Below are 14,268 nucleotides of genomic sequence, written 5' to 3'. Positions count from 1 at the left end.
TATTATATTAGGGTGTCGTTTGTTGGCCTGTACCTGTGAGATTAATTGTATACAGATCCGTGCTGCACAAAATGTTATATTGTAGGGAAACAATTACATTCTCTCTATATATATTCTTTTAAGTTTATTTATTTATTTTGAGAGAGGGAGAAACAGAGCCTACGAACAAGGAAGGGGCAGAGAGAGAGAATCCCAAGCAGGCTCTGCGCTGTCAGCCCAGAACCTGTTGTGGGGCTCAAACCCATGAACAGTGAGATGACCTGAGCCAAAGTCAGACACTTAACCAACTGAGCCACCCAGGTTCCCCTGCACTGCAGTTTTTTGTTTTTTTTTTTTTAACATTTTCTGCACTATAGATTTTTCTAAAGGTTTTTTTTTTTTTTTTTTTTTAAGTTTATTCATTCTGAGAGAGAGAGAGAGAGAGAGAGAGCAGGACAGGGGCAAAAAGAGAGGGAGACAGAGAATCCCAGGCAGGCTCCAAGCCATCAGCACAGAGCCCGATGTGGGGTTCGAACCCAGGAGCGGTGAGACCACAACCCGAGCCAAAGTCTGACGCTTAACTGCCTGAGCCACCCAGGCACCCCTGCACTATATATTTTTGAAACCACCACCTCTGACACTCTTAAAAGATTTCTAAATGGGTTAATGCCCATCCACGTGCAATAACCCAGGACAACCTTCAGGGGAATACGAAGGGAAATAATTCAGATCAGGAAAAAAGCCCCAAGGAATTTTCTTTTAACTGGAAAAATCTAGATGATACAGGAATAATACCACTTGGATTAATTTAAAGAGAGAATTCAAACTTGGCTGGCTAACAGAGCAAAAAAAAAAAAAAAAAAGGAAGATTGGAATGCTATATTTGTGCCAGTGCTGCTGCCGTGAAAGGCTTTGAAAAATAATTAGAAAGCAACTACTGCTGGAGTTCGTCTCTTTCTCCCTTACATAATGAAAACCTTAATCTTGTGCTTATGCTTGGTCCTGTCAGCCCATCATTTTAACTATTTAAGCATAAATTGCCAAAAAGGAGGATAAAATTGTGGGTTTCCAAAAAGCCAGATGTTATAAATAGAAGAGATAAAAATTGAGATAAAATGGAAGTGCTCAAAACGGTTTATTTTGCCCGGAAAGTTTATTTCCTGGCTTATTTTTTTCCCCATTATTTATGAAAGTATGCTAATACTTTTTTTGCTTATATTCTACTTTAACCTAGTATTATAAACTCCACTGTTTTTTTTTAACTTAGAAAATGTGTTCAGTAGTATCTAAAAATATTCATGGTGTGTGGAAAGAAATTTCATTTATGCTTTTGAACATTATAGACTTACTATGTCTCCTTATTAACTCTTAACATTATTATTTTCCCTGACCGTCTATATTGTCTGACTCAATATGCATTGTATAACAGTGCATTTTACTTCAATCCAGTATATTCATAGTAAATTTTCCTTTTCAAGGAAAAGTTTTGTTACATCCTAATTAATTTAGGTTCCTCTCAAGTATTGTGTGTGCGCGCGCACGCGCGTGTGTGTGTGTGTAATAAGTGGTCAGTATATTCTTATTTCTACCTTGGACATGTGATACTGTTTCAGTGTCTTTAAAAGTACTTGTTCATTTCCCACTCTTTTCATACTGCCGCTTTTGTAAATTACCTGACATTTGACCAGAAGTCTTATAAAAACGTGCTTTGCTATGGATATGAAAACAGGCCTGCCTGAGAGCTTCACTCAAAACTAATCCCACTGAAGAAGGTAAAACTGCCTATGTGTGTGTCCTTGTCTTTAGGTGGATTATATATTTACAGACAAGACTGGAACGCTCACGGAAAATAGCATGGAATTCATCGAGTGCTGCATAGACGGCCACAAGTATAAAGGCGTAGCTCCGGAGACTGATGGACTCTCTCAAACTGACGGGCCCTTAACGTATTTTGACAAAGCGGATAAGGTGGCGTTCTCTGCGTTGTCACTTTAGCGTGCAAAGTCAATCTAAGTGTTGTTTTGTTGTTTTGACTGCAACTTTCTTGTTTCACTAACGCCCCCGGAAGTTGCAAGCCAGGAGCATTTATAAACAGAATTGTGGAAAATGGCGGTTGGGGAGAAGTTTCCCTTGTCCGTCTGTCCGGGCAGAATCCTTTGTGCTTTGTCTTTAAAAATATGAGCTGCTCCAAGGATAATGTCTTGTCAGATCATTCAAGTCCCAGGAGCGTCGAGACATTAAATGAACCCAAGTCTCCCTGCACCTGAGTTGTTGCCAGATTGTGAATTCGATGCCGAATGAGCTCTTTGAGGCCATAAAGAATCTGCCGATTTAGCATTAGGTGGCACGATTTAGCATTAGGTGGCACGGTGGTAGCCTGAAGGAGTTAACGCAGCCCCGGGGGTATTTTCCTTGAGAACCGGGGATGCTGTTAGGTACAAGGGAGGACAGCCAGCTCATTTGAGTATTAGAGATTTAGAACTTTCAGTTTGCTGGAGGTGGTAACATTTTCTCACGTCGGTACCTTTTCTCTGTTCACCGACTACCAAGTGATCCAAGGGAAGATCATAGAGTCGTTTTTCTGTTCCTGATCCACAGAACCGAGAAGAGCTCTTTCTGCGTGCCTTGTGTTTATGTCATACTGTAGAAGTTAAAGCAAGTGATGCTGTGGATGGGCCTCCCGAATCAGCAGAATTGACGTATATGTCCTCTTCGCCAGATGAAATCGCTTTGGTGAAAGGAGCAAAAAAGTAAGCGTTTCTGTTACGCTAGACCTAAACCAGTAAGTTCTAGAGATCGAGAGATCTGCTGCCCAGCACTGTACGTGTGGCTGACGTACACACGTACTCCGCACTTCAGAATCTGTTAAGAGGGGAGGTCCGCTAAGGGTCGTGGACCACAGACAACACAACACCAGTGGGTCACAAGGCGATTTTGAGACGTGTCGGATATGCCTCTTAGCCTGCTTGTGGCGATGATACTGTGGCTATTTTCGTGCGTTCGGACTTCTCAGGTTGCACGCGTTAAGTATGTATTGTGCTTTGCGTATCGGTCAGACCTCAGTAAAGCTGGTTTAAAAACCCCGAGATAAGTTGTAGAGAGATACATTAGCATTTTTGAAGACCAAAAAAAAAAGAAAAAAGAAAAAAAGAGTAAGCACTTCTTGTACTGCTCCGGAGAAAGTGAAATCACAGGAGGACCAGAGTGGTTTTTCCTGTTTGCTTCAATAACCTTATCTTATAAATATTCTTTACCAAAAACCCGAACTGCTTTATCTGAACGTGTGTGAAAAATTCCCCAAACCTAGCCAATTAAGACCAGAAAGGAAATAGCGATGCCTAGCTGTAACTTCCATTACTATTTATGCATGCCGGCCAGAAGTCCAAATGTTCATATTATATTCTGCGAATTACATAACAGTGGCCACTTTCTGTACCACACATGTTATTTCTGAAGTGTTCGCAGCAATTTTGACGTCACTCTGTAACTGACAGCCCCGTTTTACCCTTGAGGCCTGAGATCATTAAGTGGTTAAAAGGTCACCCGATGTGTTAGCTACAGAACTGGAATTACAAATTGCCTCTTCCTTTGGTTACAATTCATGACTGGGCTTTGACTTCCTCGGTGTTTTCATCTCAGCTGGTACAGAGAAGTCTGGTTACGGACTGAGATTTTTCACGTGAAAGAGAAGAAAATACTAAACAAGTAAGAGTAACCCCAGCGCAGGGGACAACTAATCGCTCTTTAGAGATACACAGAGGTCTCTTTGTGTGTTTTGACAGGTACGGGTTCACGTTTGTAGGAATTCGGAATGGCCATATGAGAGTAGAGAACCAAAGAAAAGAAATAGAAGTGTAAGTAGCCCTGCGTGTTCGATGTTTATCACTTCTTAACCCCACGGTCCCCCGTGCGACAAAGGAATCTTACTCGATGAAGGCATAAGATGCCGCTGTCCCAGCTCAGAGTTTTATGTAAGTGTAGTTGGAAAGAAGACATTTCTCATAGGATGCTAGAAACTGGGACTTGAGGTGGAAATTATCCCCATTTGGCTCACATATGGGTCCAGTAGCCTGAATGAGAGTCTGCCTGGACTTTGTTTCTGAAATTTAGATGCCAATTTTAGGCCTCCAACACATGCTGTAAGAAAAATCCATGAACATGTAGGAAACCTGCTTTCCGGAACCCAGCCACTCTGGGGTGGCAGGCCAGCCAATCATGGCAGCTTTGATGTCAAAAACTTTGTCTCCTTCTAGGTGCCCAAGTGTGAGCCCCAGGGCGGGTACCCCGAGGCAGCAGTGTGGCTTTGTTTGTTCTTCTCTACAGAGATCCCAGTGAACAAAACCACCTTGGCTTAATGGCAGATTTTAATTAGGCTCTGTGATTAATCTGAATTCCTTCTTCTGAACTTGAAATGTAATTAGCTTACGTCATTTCCATTCTGGCCCCTAGCATCTCGTGAGACCCATCTCGGAAACCTGTAGTAGGTACGGATGTGTTTGGGGAATGTGCCCCGTGGGGAAGCGATGCGTAGAAGCCGGAGGAAGGTGCTTTGGCCTGACTGCCAGGAGCCCGGAGTCATTAGAGTCCAGATTCTAGCCAGTTCAGAGCAGTGCCCCTATCTGGTCCACACCGAATTAATACTCTACGTGTAGGTATCCCGTTCATACACCCCATCCCAGAACCAGTGACCCGCTCGCTCCCATCAGGAAACAGCCTTCATAGTAACTATTGGTAGGTGAAATACTTGCATCCAAGTTGTTTCTCTTCAAAAAATATTCCCCCATGTTTTTGCAAGTAAGTCTTATTTTTACTTTTCTGCATTCTCTCCTCTCCTTAATAGCACAGATCTGATCGTGTCATTCTACTGTTTTAAACCCTTCAGTGGATTCCTGGCGCTCTTAGGATCAAATTCCAAATCTCTGAAATGGCCCACAGTGTTCTCATTTCCCAGCCCTTGCTCACCCCTCTTTCTGTTCCCCTATCGACTAGATTTCAAGCTTTAGTGAACCCCTTCATGTCCCCCTACCCCTTTGCACATGCCCTTTCCTCTACTCCGAATGCCATGACACCCTACCTTCATCATGTCACTCCTACAGAACACAGCCCAGGCACTGCCTCTTCCAGGAAGCCTTCCTGCAGATGTCTTCCTTCTGTGCTTTCCCATCTCCCCTGTGACTCCCTTCACTACATCATATGGCAGGTGGAGAGGTAATCACCTCATGACCCTCTGCTTCCTTTCTCATACGGTGAGCCTCTCGAGGGAAGAGACTCAGGCAGATTCTTGTCTGTTTTCCAGTCCCTCACATTGTGCTCGACACACAGGAGGCACCCATAGATGATTAAGATAATTGGCAGAGCGGGACTATTCCTAGACCCCTCCAGAAATGGCTTGGTCGGGCAACTCTTTGCGCCCCATTCCTACATGGTCGCTCGCTCCTTACCATTGTAAGTCACGTAACGAGAGGATACAGATATCCCTTAACTAACACCTGTAGCCTCTGACCCCATGTTCCAAGCGCAGAAAAATTTCAAAGACAAAATGGAAAACACCAGCTGTGCACCCAACCAGCAGCCCTTACCAAAAGGGGAAAGTCTATTCAAGACGTTCCTGTTGTGTTTTATTTTCCCCATGTGATCTAGGTGTTTTCTTCTTCTCATTTGTCTTCTCATAAAGGTACGAACTCCTTCACACCTTAAACTTCGATTCTGTCCGCCGTCGTATGAGTGTAATTGTGAAAACTCAAGCAGGTACACATTTTAAAGACTTGGCTTTTTTTCTCTTTTGCCGTTTGTAGCGTTGTATGTTGAATGAGGTGTTTTAAGAAAGGAAAACATTTTACATAGTGTGTGATTGCCTAAACTCCTGCAAAGCAGGAATTTCTGTATATGCCTTAATGTATTTATTTTTATAACGTTTATTTTTGGGAGAGAGACAGAGCTCGAGTGGGGGGGAGGGGGAGGCAGAGAGAGGGAGGGAGACCCAGAATCCGAAGCAGGCTCCAGGCTCTGAGCTGGCAGCACAGGGCCAGACCCGGGGCTCGAACCCGTGAACCGCCAGATCATGACCTGAGCCAAAGCCGGACGCTTAACTGACTGAGCCATCCAGGCACCCCATTAGCAGTAGAATTCTTGAGTGTAGAGAGTTGTTGGCTCTCCCTGCCTGATCTTCCTCATTTCCCACTGCTTCATACTTCCTGGGAACAGGCAGGCTAGGGATGACCCAGGTCCAGACTGCTGGGAAAGGGTTTGTGGCTTCACTGCAGCTCGCTGGGCTCTCTGACAGAGTGCGGAGGCTTGCCCTTTTTGCTTTGGAACCGGTACCATCATCCCAGGAGTCCCCATGTCTTCTGCAGGAGCCATGGTGGCCGAGATACCTTCTGCTCCGGTTGAACGAGAGCCATGGAGGAGCACTCCTGCCTCATTTGCGGGCCCTCAGATGCGTGCGTGCGTGTGTGCGTGCGTGCGTGAGAGAGAGAGACTGTGTCTGTCTGTCTCTGGGTAGTTTTTCAAATTTCCCTTGATTTCTATCCTAGTAATTTACTTTTCGGTGTTCAATCTGCCCCACATCCCTTGGTGGGAGAATGGGAAGAAAGAGACAGACCCTTGAGGGAACATTTCCCACTTTACTCATACTTTGTGGTGTGACTGCCAGGTCATGAAATCGATTTCATTATGCGAGTGCAGGATCTGACTTTTAAACCCACTGTGGATGTGTGAGGGGAAATGTTTTTAAAAGCCGCTGAACGTTTGAAATACTTGGTATCCTTACCGGTAATATATACGTGCACGCATGCGTTCTACTGCAGATGGCATGGTGGCCGGGGGGAGTGGTCTGCCAAGGGTCTAGACCTCAGAGCTGCACTTCCTTTGAACTTGTTGAACTCCGCACTTTGCCTTATAAGGGTGAAGTGTCTTTCTTCATGCTCACCCTTGCCTACCTTGCCGGATGCATGGGTGATCTCAAGCCACACTCGTACTCGCACTCTACAGGGCTGTTTTCCAGTTTCCATTAGAAAAGGTCAAGCCACCGATTTTAACTTTTTTTAACGTTTATTTATTTTTGAGAGAGAGAAGGGGGGGTGGGCAGAGAGAGAGAGAGACAGAATCCGAAACCGGATCCAGGCTCCGAGCTGTCAGCACAGAGCCCGACGCGGGGCTGAAACCCACGAACCGCAAGATCATGACCTGAGCCGAAGTCGGACGCTCAACCAACTGAGCCACCCAGGCGCCCCCAGCCACCGTTTTTAAATCAACCTCTAGTGTTTTCAAAGTGATTTTATCTTATTTGCACTTGGATTTAGCCCTTGACACCTGTAGAGGCCGTCCGTGTGGGCACTTTAGACCAGGCTTGACCACGTTGTCAAAGAGAATTCAGAGGCAGCTTCTTCCATGATTCACTGAAAGGAAGTATATTTTAACAGAGCTACTTGCGTACTCGGAGTTATTATTTGTGTACATATTAGTCTTAAGAGGTAGTTGGCATTGTCCTGAGAGGTTAGAGGTCAAGATGCCTCATTCCATTGGGGTGAGCCTTGCTGGGCAGACCCGGGGTCCACCGTAGCTGGGTGGGAGGGGCCGCCAGGAAGGTATCTGTTCTTCAAATCCCAGTACCGGTCTGACGATTCTAAGTTGAGTATTTTGGTGTTTTATTTTAGGAGACATACTTCTCTTTTGTAAAGGAGCAGACTCTGCGGTTTTCCCCAGGGTGCAAAATCATGAAATTGAGTTAACTAAAGCCCATGTGGAACGTAATGCTATGGTGAGCCTACACTCCCCCACAAGTGCTAGAGGTGGCTGTTTTGTGGGATTGCTGCTTACACGTTTAAATGAATTTTAGCATGTTTATGGTCTATTTTTACATTTGGGGATTTAGTAGTACTATTTTCCTTATTTTAACGGAAGACACTATCCTGGAGCAAGTATCCGTTCAGAATATGTAGACTTGAAGTCTTCTCAAGAATTTTTGGTTTGTGTTCTGCGCGCCCCCCCCCTTTGTTTTTTAACCCCAAGAGCTATTGTTTTGTTGTTCTGAACCTAATTTGAACGTTACCATTTTAGTTGCAATCTGTTAGTGTATGTGTTTTACTAAAAATATATCAAAATTTCTCTTCTGTACAGTGAAGCAAGAGTATTTAAAGAGGGTGTGGGGGTTTTTCCAATTATTTGGAAATAATTTGGGAAATAACTTCGCTTCTAGGACGGGTATCGGACACTTTGTGTAGCCTTCAAAGAAATCGCTCCAGATGATTATGAAAGAATTAACAGACAGCTCATTGAGGCGAAGATGGCCTTACAAGACAGAGAAGAAAAAATGGAAAAGGTTTTTGATGATATTGAGACAAATATGAATTTAATTGGAGCCACTGCAGTGGAAGACAAGTAACTACACAGTGATATTCCTGTTATTTTAATGACCGGTCATTTAGGGTGGTATCTGTCCACATTGGTAATTTATTCTCAAATTTTGAAATGTTTTATTCAGGTCTGTTGATATACCAGATTTTGAACTGTTTGTGGGAATAGGTTTGTTTGGAGAGGGAGGGAAGAAGGGGGGGGAGAAAGAGAGAGAGAAAGAGAGACAGAGAACATGAGTGGGGGATGCGCGGCCGGTGGGGGGCGGGATGGCAGAGGATGCGAAGCGAAGCAGGCCCTGCGCTGACAGCAGAGAGCTTGATCCAGACACGGGGCTCGAACTCGCGAACCGTGAGATCACGGCCTGAGCTGAAGTCGACGCTAAACTGGCTGAGCCACCCAGGCCTGCCGGTGATGATTTTTGTTAAGTATTTATGGCTTAGAAGAATGAATCCGTCATCTCTAAGATCTTCTGAATGTTTGCAAAGCCATCCGTTTATTTATGCAAATATTTATGAAATAGTCTTGAGATGTCTAGAGAGCTTTGTGCTCGAGGCATCATTTGAGCTCGTGCCTGATAGAATTGGTAAGACTCTGACAGACAGAAATGAGCAGAAAGGAAATTCAAGTTAGAGCAAACAACATAGGAGCTCAGTCGAACCTGGTTTAACAGGCTAGAGCGTGTTTTTGCATACTTTCAAATAATTTGCTTTAACTCTACAGGCTGAGCTCCACTAGACATGATTGTAGGGCTCCAGCATTGATCTGTCTGAAAGAATAAGTTTTAGACTCTTAATATTTTAGGAGTTCTTCAGAAATTATAAATGCAAATTATGAGACTGAACCAAACAAAAATTTACACATGCATATGTATGTTTCAGCCACATTGGAAGATACTGAAATTTTAATGGGATTCATTTAGTCTAATTTCTTTGTCATCCTCTGGCCACAGGCAACTCAAAGAAAGTACTCTTCTGTCCTTACCTTCCAGATTTATGCTTAAATTGTCTTTCTGGATGGTCGGCTTTGCTATTCTTAGAGCTCCTCAGCAACGGGGATTGGTTAACTTGCTTCAGTCTCTCGTTAGAATGTGTTTGGCCTTTTCTGTTTTAAACCATGTTAACTATTTGTTTTGGTGAGACATGAAATATAATGGAATACGTGAAAGTGGCAGTGAATAAGAATGTTTGGTGAGTTTATGAACATTTTAGCTAAGAGTGATGATTCTCAATTCCGCCATTGGATACCAGCTCCCTAAAGAGATGTCGTGAACTCTTTCAAACCTCACTGTTGGAAATTCGTTCTAGTAAGTAAAACTATGCCCGATATATCAGAAAGAGTAGAAGATATATAAGAAAACCGACCGACAACATGTCAGGACTCCAGAATTGCTGTGAATCGTAAAGAGATTCTCTTTAGCAAGGCTTCTTGCAGAATCTGTGTCCACTATTTTTGAGGATAACAAGGTTGCCTTTGTATTCCCAGGCTGCAAGATCAAGCAGCCGAGACCATTGAAGCTCTGCATGCAGCAGGTCTGAAAGTCTGGGTGCTTACCGGGGACAAGATGGAGACGGCCAAATCCACCTGCTATGCGTGCCGCCTTTTCCAAACCAGCACTGAGCTCTTGGAACTGACTACAAAAACCATCGAAGAAAGTGAAAGGAAGGAGGATCGATTACATGAATTGTTGATAGAATATCGGAAGAAGTTGCTGCATGATTTTCCTAAAAGTACTAGAAGCCTTAAAAAGTAAGGAACTGCGTCAGTTTCTTATATTTAGGCGTTAGCGTAAGCGTAAGGCACAGCCGTTTATGCAGAAGGCTCCATTTTCTATGATTTATCATTCTTTGTTTGCAGGTGTTTTATCCTTATATGTTAAAACCTTCCCTGAGGACTTGGCTAATGGCCCATTTGAGATCATGGCGCCTTCTGCCTCTCTTTTAATTTAATAGAAAATCCTGTATTTCTCAAGCTTTAGGAAAATGATTCAGTTTCTTAATGTTTAGGGTCTGGGTAGTTAGCCCTCAGCACTCCTAAGAAAAACTAGTCCTTCTCGTGGTCTCTTAAATTAGATGCAATGAAACCAGCCTCTAGAACATTTTCTATGCGATTTGAGGTCCTAGAGCCATTTTCTGTGTGGATTTTCATGCCCCAGAACTCCAAAGGAAGCCAGATACCTGCTAATAACATGGCCACTTCACCTCTGCTTTCAACTAGCTGCTTAGGAAGAGCTTGTAGAACTTAAGGGTCTCCAGGAAAGCCACCGATGCATAGTAATTCAGTGCCCAGAGGGACGCCTGGGTGACTCAGTCGGGTAAGCGTCTGACTCTTGATTTGGCTCAGATCATGATTTTACGGTTTGTGAGTTCGAGCCCCGCATTGGGCTCTGCGCTGACGGTGTGGAACCTGCTTGGGATTCGTTCTCTCTTCCTGTCTGTCTCTGCCTCTCTCTGTCTCTCTTTCAAAATAAATAAATAAACTTTTACAAAGGTAATAATTCATGAGGTGCCTGGGTGGCTCAGTCAGTTAAGCATCCGACTTCAGCTCAGGTCATGATCTCCTGGTCTGTGAGTTCGAGCCCTGCGTCAGGCTCTTTTGCTGACAGCTCAGAGGCTGGATCCTGCTTCGGATTCTGTGTCTCCCTCTCTCTCTTTGCCCCTCCCCGCTTGCCCTCTCTCCTTCTCTCTCTCAAAATAAATAAAACATTTACAGAGAGAGGCTCAGAGAGATGCGGTAACTTACTCAAGATCACATAGCCAACACGGGGTGGAGCAAGTCTAGCCAAAGAGCCTAGGCTGTTTTAACGACTGTGCTGTGTCTGGATCCCCATCTCTAGCGTTTAAACAAGCTTTCAAAATGATCTCCCCATATTCATGAGTCTGTGGCCAATTCTAAACCGGCTGTTGTTCTTCTGGTATTTGGGCATCAGTGAGAGTAAACGTGTTTTTATTAATTGCCTGTCATAAATGTTTCCTTCCTTTAGCCAAGTGGTACTTATAAAGGCAGTCCAAATTACATTTTCCTTGTCCATTTGTCTTAGTCTGCTCCGGCTAACGTAACAGAATGGCATAGACCAGGTAGCTTAAACAGTAGAAACTGATTTCTCCTATTTCTGGGGTCTAGAAGCGTGAGGTCAGGGTGCCGGCATGGCCGAGTTCTGGTGAGGTCCCTCTCTGGCTACCTTCCGTGGTATCCTTAACACGCCACAGAAAGAAGAAGTGCTGATGTCTCTTCTTACGAGGGCGCTGATCTCCTCATAAGGGCTCCACCGTCATGACTTCATCAAAGCTAGTCACCTCCCAAAGGTCCCAGTTCCAAATGCCATCACATCGGGGGTAAGAGCTTCAACATAGGACTTGCCGTGTGGCAGTTGGGGGCGTGGGGCATAATTCAATCCGTGGCGCCATTCCGCGGCTCTGGGGCACTTTTGGCAAAGCCAGGGCTTATGAAACATCTCAGAACATTCCCACTTGCGGTTCACGTTTTCGGAGCTGGGCACAGACCTCCCTCGAGTTACATAAGCATCGGACCCCCGGGATCACTTTCGCCAGCTTCTGCCTCTTTGTCGTTGTCCCCTTCCGCTTCAGATCAGCCACCAAGCCTCATTCGGGTTTCCATTCTCACTGTGAGTACTGCACATCAAATTCCTAGCAACCCATGCCTGGAAGCCCTTAAGTCCCTCTGCCAGACGAGTGGTTCTCCGTTTCCCGCAGAATGAGGTCGCAGCAGAGGCCTCAAGCGACCTTTTCAACTCGCTTTCCTAATGCACCCCAGCACGCATTTTCTCCCCTCACCTCATTCTGCCCCATCTTTCTATGACGCTGTTCTTTCCTGTCATTTATCGTCCCGGTCTCTGGATTAGCGGCCTTTCAGTGTCGTTTGCGTCTATTCCGTCACGTAGACTTCTGTCCCCTTAAGGAGGTTTTTCTCTTCTCCAGGGAAAGATGGGTTAATAATTCTCTCCATTCTTCTTATATGTCCTGCTTGCAGTTGATGTTTACAAATACTGCTTGATGGATTACCGAGCCACTGTTTCTTGCGCATTAAGTCAGCTCTGTGAGTAGGGAGGCGAAGGCGAACACATGATTGGTATCTCTTTAATTAGTGAATAAAACACGCCTCTAAAATTACGAAGCAGAACGTGGACAAGTACAAACTACACTGTAGTACTGTGAGAAATACAGAATCTCCTGGCCCACCCCTACCCTAGTGAGTCAGAACCTAGCCTTTAAGAAAACTCCCAGGAATTTTACCAATAGTCCCTTAAACGGTAGCCTTCTGGACGCGTACAATTCGACAAATGAATCCGTAGCGATGAGATCCTGCAGTATTTCCCAAATGGCATCCAAGGTTCCCTTGATTCATCACTGGTTTTTTTTTTTTCTTGATCACAAAAAAATGAAATGTTAATCGGTAGAATTTTCGCAGAAAATTTCGCAGATTTTCGTAGAATATCTCTTAGTCGTCCCAGCTGTGCGTGAGAATCACCTACAGAGCTTTCTGGAACATCTACCCTTGAATAACCAAGCACTGCCCAAGACCTCATTTGTCTGGGAATAGACCTCCGGCATGGGCAATTTTTTAAAGCTGACCAGATGATTCCAACGGGAAGGCTATGGTTAAAGAACCACTAATCCAGTATAAAATGATACTTATTTAAGGAACATCTGTCATTACCTCAATACATTATCATGGTATTTTTTTTATGAACGCTATGTCTTTTAGGTTCTCCGTCATTTTTGAGAAGCCAGGTCCGTCGACGAGGCTTTGTCATTCAGGAAGAGAGGTCTTCTGTGGTTTCTGTGGCCAAAGCCATTTTGTCTTTTCCCTGTATTACTAACAAGTTTTCAGATGGACGATTTGTCTTCCTGCCAGAGCTTGACTGACTGATGTGTAATTTCCAAAATTCACCATGAGTTTCTAACACAGAGCCCGCCCGCTAAATGTCCAGTATTTTTATACCTTTTAGAACTTAATATCTATATGGGCATCTTGAGTCTCCAAAGATGTCACGGAGAACCTCTGTTGTGCCATTATGAGAGACATTTGCCTCTTTACAGGTCCAGGAACCTGATCGGTGGGGACTCTTATGTGGGGCCCTCCCCTTTGTGGTTCTTTAAAAACTCCGGTTCCTGAATGGAAATGCATAAAAGATTCACTTACAGCCTTGTTTTTCTTTTCCAGAGCATGGACAGAACATCAGGAATACGGATTAATCATCGATGGCTCCACATTGTCGCTCATCCTCAATTCCAGCCAGGACTCCAGCTCTAACAACTACAAAAGCATTTTCTTACAGATCTGTATGAAGTGTACCGCAGTGCTCTGTTGCCGGATGGCCCCGCTGCAGAAAGCCCAGGTACCTGGACACTCGTTCATGTTCCATTCTGGGGGTTCCTGTACACGTACGGGCAAACACGTTCGCTTAACTTCTAACTTCTTCCTTCGCAGAGCCCCCTTTCCTTTATTACACCTGCGCAGGCTGCTTCTTTGCGGTCAAATGCAGGAGTCCGCCCGCCAATTTGAATGAACCCGGGCTTCTGGTCCCCTCAAGCCGGCCGTCCGGTTCCTTGCCTTCGAACCTTCTCTAACGAGCGCTTGGCGCCTGCCGCCTCCGTCCCGCCGCTCCCGGCTCCCCTGTCACGTTGGCCCCGTGTGTTCTCTTCTCGTCCTATTCCACGGGATGGCCTAGGGGAGAGCGGTGACCTCCTCGCCAGATCCGTCCCGCGGTCTTCTGTGCGCCGCCTCGTTTCCCTGCCGCGGTTCGCTCTCTGCGCCGTATCCCCCTTACGACTTCCCTCCCCTGGTTTCTGTCTGTGGTCCACAATCTTGACTTTTTTTTTTCCCCCTACTTGGCAACCTAGTGTCTTTTTATTTTGTTCCATCTTCTCACTTCTCTCTAATTATCATTTTTCTCTGGGGCTAAGTCTTCCTTCT

The 14,268-nt window shown here is 44.9% G+C and overlaps 1 protein-coding gene across 14 annotated transcripts in view; it reads left to right on the top strand.

Moving 5' to 3' along the window:
* Positions 1-14,268, top strand: part of ATP11C (ATPase phospholipid transporting 11C) — a 171,802-nt gene that overhangs the window by 113,936 nt on the left and 43,598 nt on the right. For all 14 annotated transcript variants that reach the window (XR_008418236.1, XR_008418232.1, XR_008418235.1 and 11 more), the window contains 8 exons: positions 1,786-1,947; positions 2,578-2,729; positions 3,762-3,833; positions 5,654-5,727; positions 7,635-7,738; positions 8,177-8,358; positions 9,817-10,080; positions 13,516-13,690. Coding sequence is in view for 5 of the 14 variants with exons in the window: in XM_019421542.2 (XP_019277087.1) it covers positions 1,786-1,947; positions 2,578-2,729; positions 3,762-3,833; positions 5,654-5,727; positions 7,635-7,738; positions 8,177-8,358; positions 9,817-10,080; positions 13,516-13,690 (1,185 nt within the window). In the remaining 9 variants the exon portion in view is untranslated. The remainder of the gene's footprint in view (positions 1-1,785; positions 1,948-2,577; positions 2,730-3,761; positions 3,834-5,653; positions 5,728-7,634; positions 7,739-8,176; positions 8,359-9,816; positions 10,081-13,515; positions 13,691-14,268) is intronic.

This window comes from Panthera pardus, unplaced genomic scaffold (assembly GCF_024362965.1).
Source record: "Panthera pardus isolate Hobbes unplaced genomic scaffold, ASM2436296v1 HiC_scaffold_27, whole genome shotgun sequence".
Lineage (NCBI taxonomy): Eukaryota > Metazoa > Chordata > Mammalia > Carnivora > Felidae > Panthera > Panthera pardus.
The sequence above is the reverse complement of the archived record's forward strand: the minus strand, read 5'-3'. Positions and strand labels throughout refer to the sequence as shown.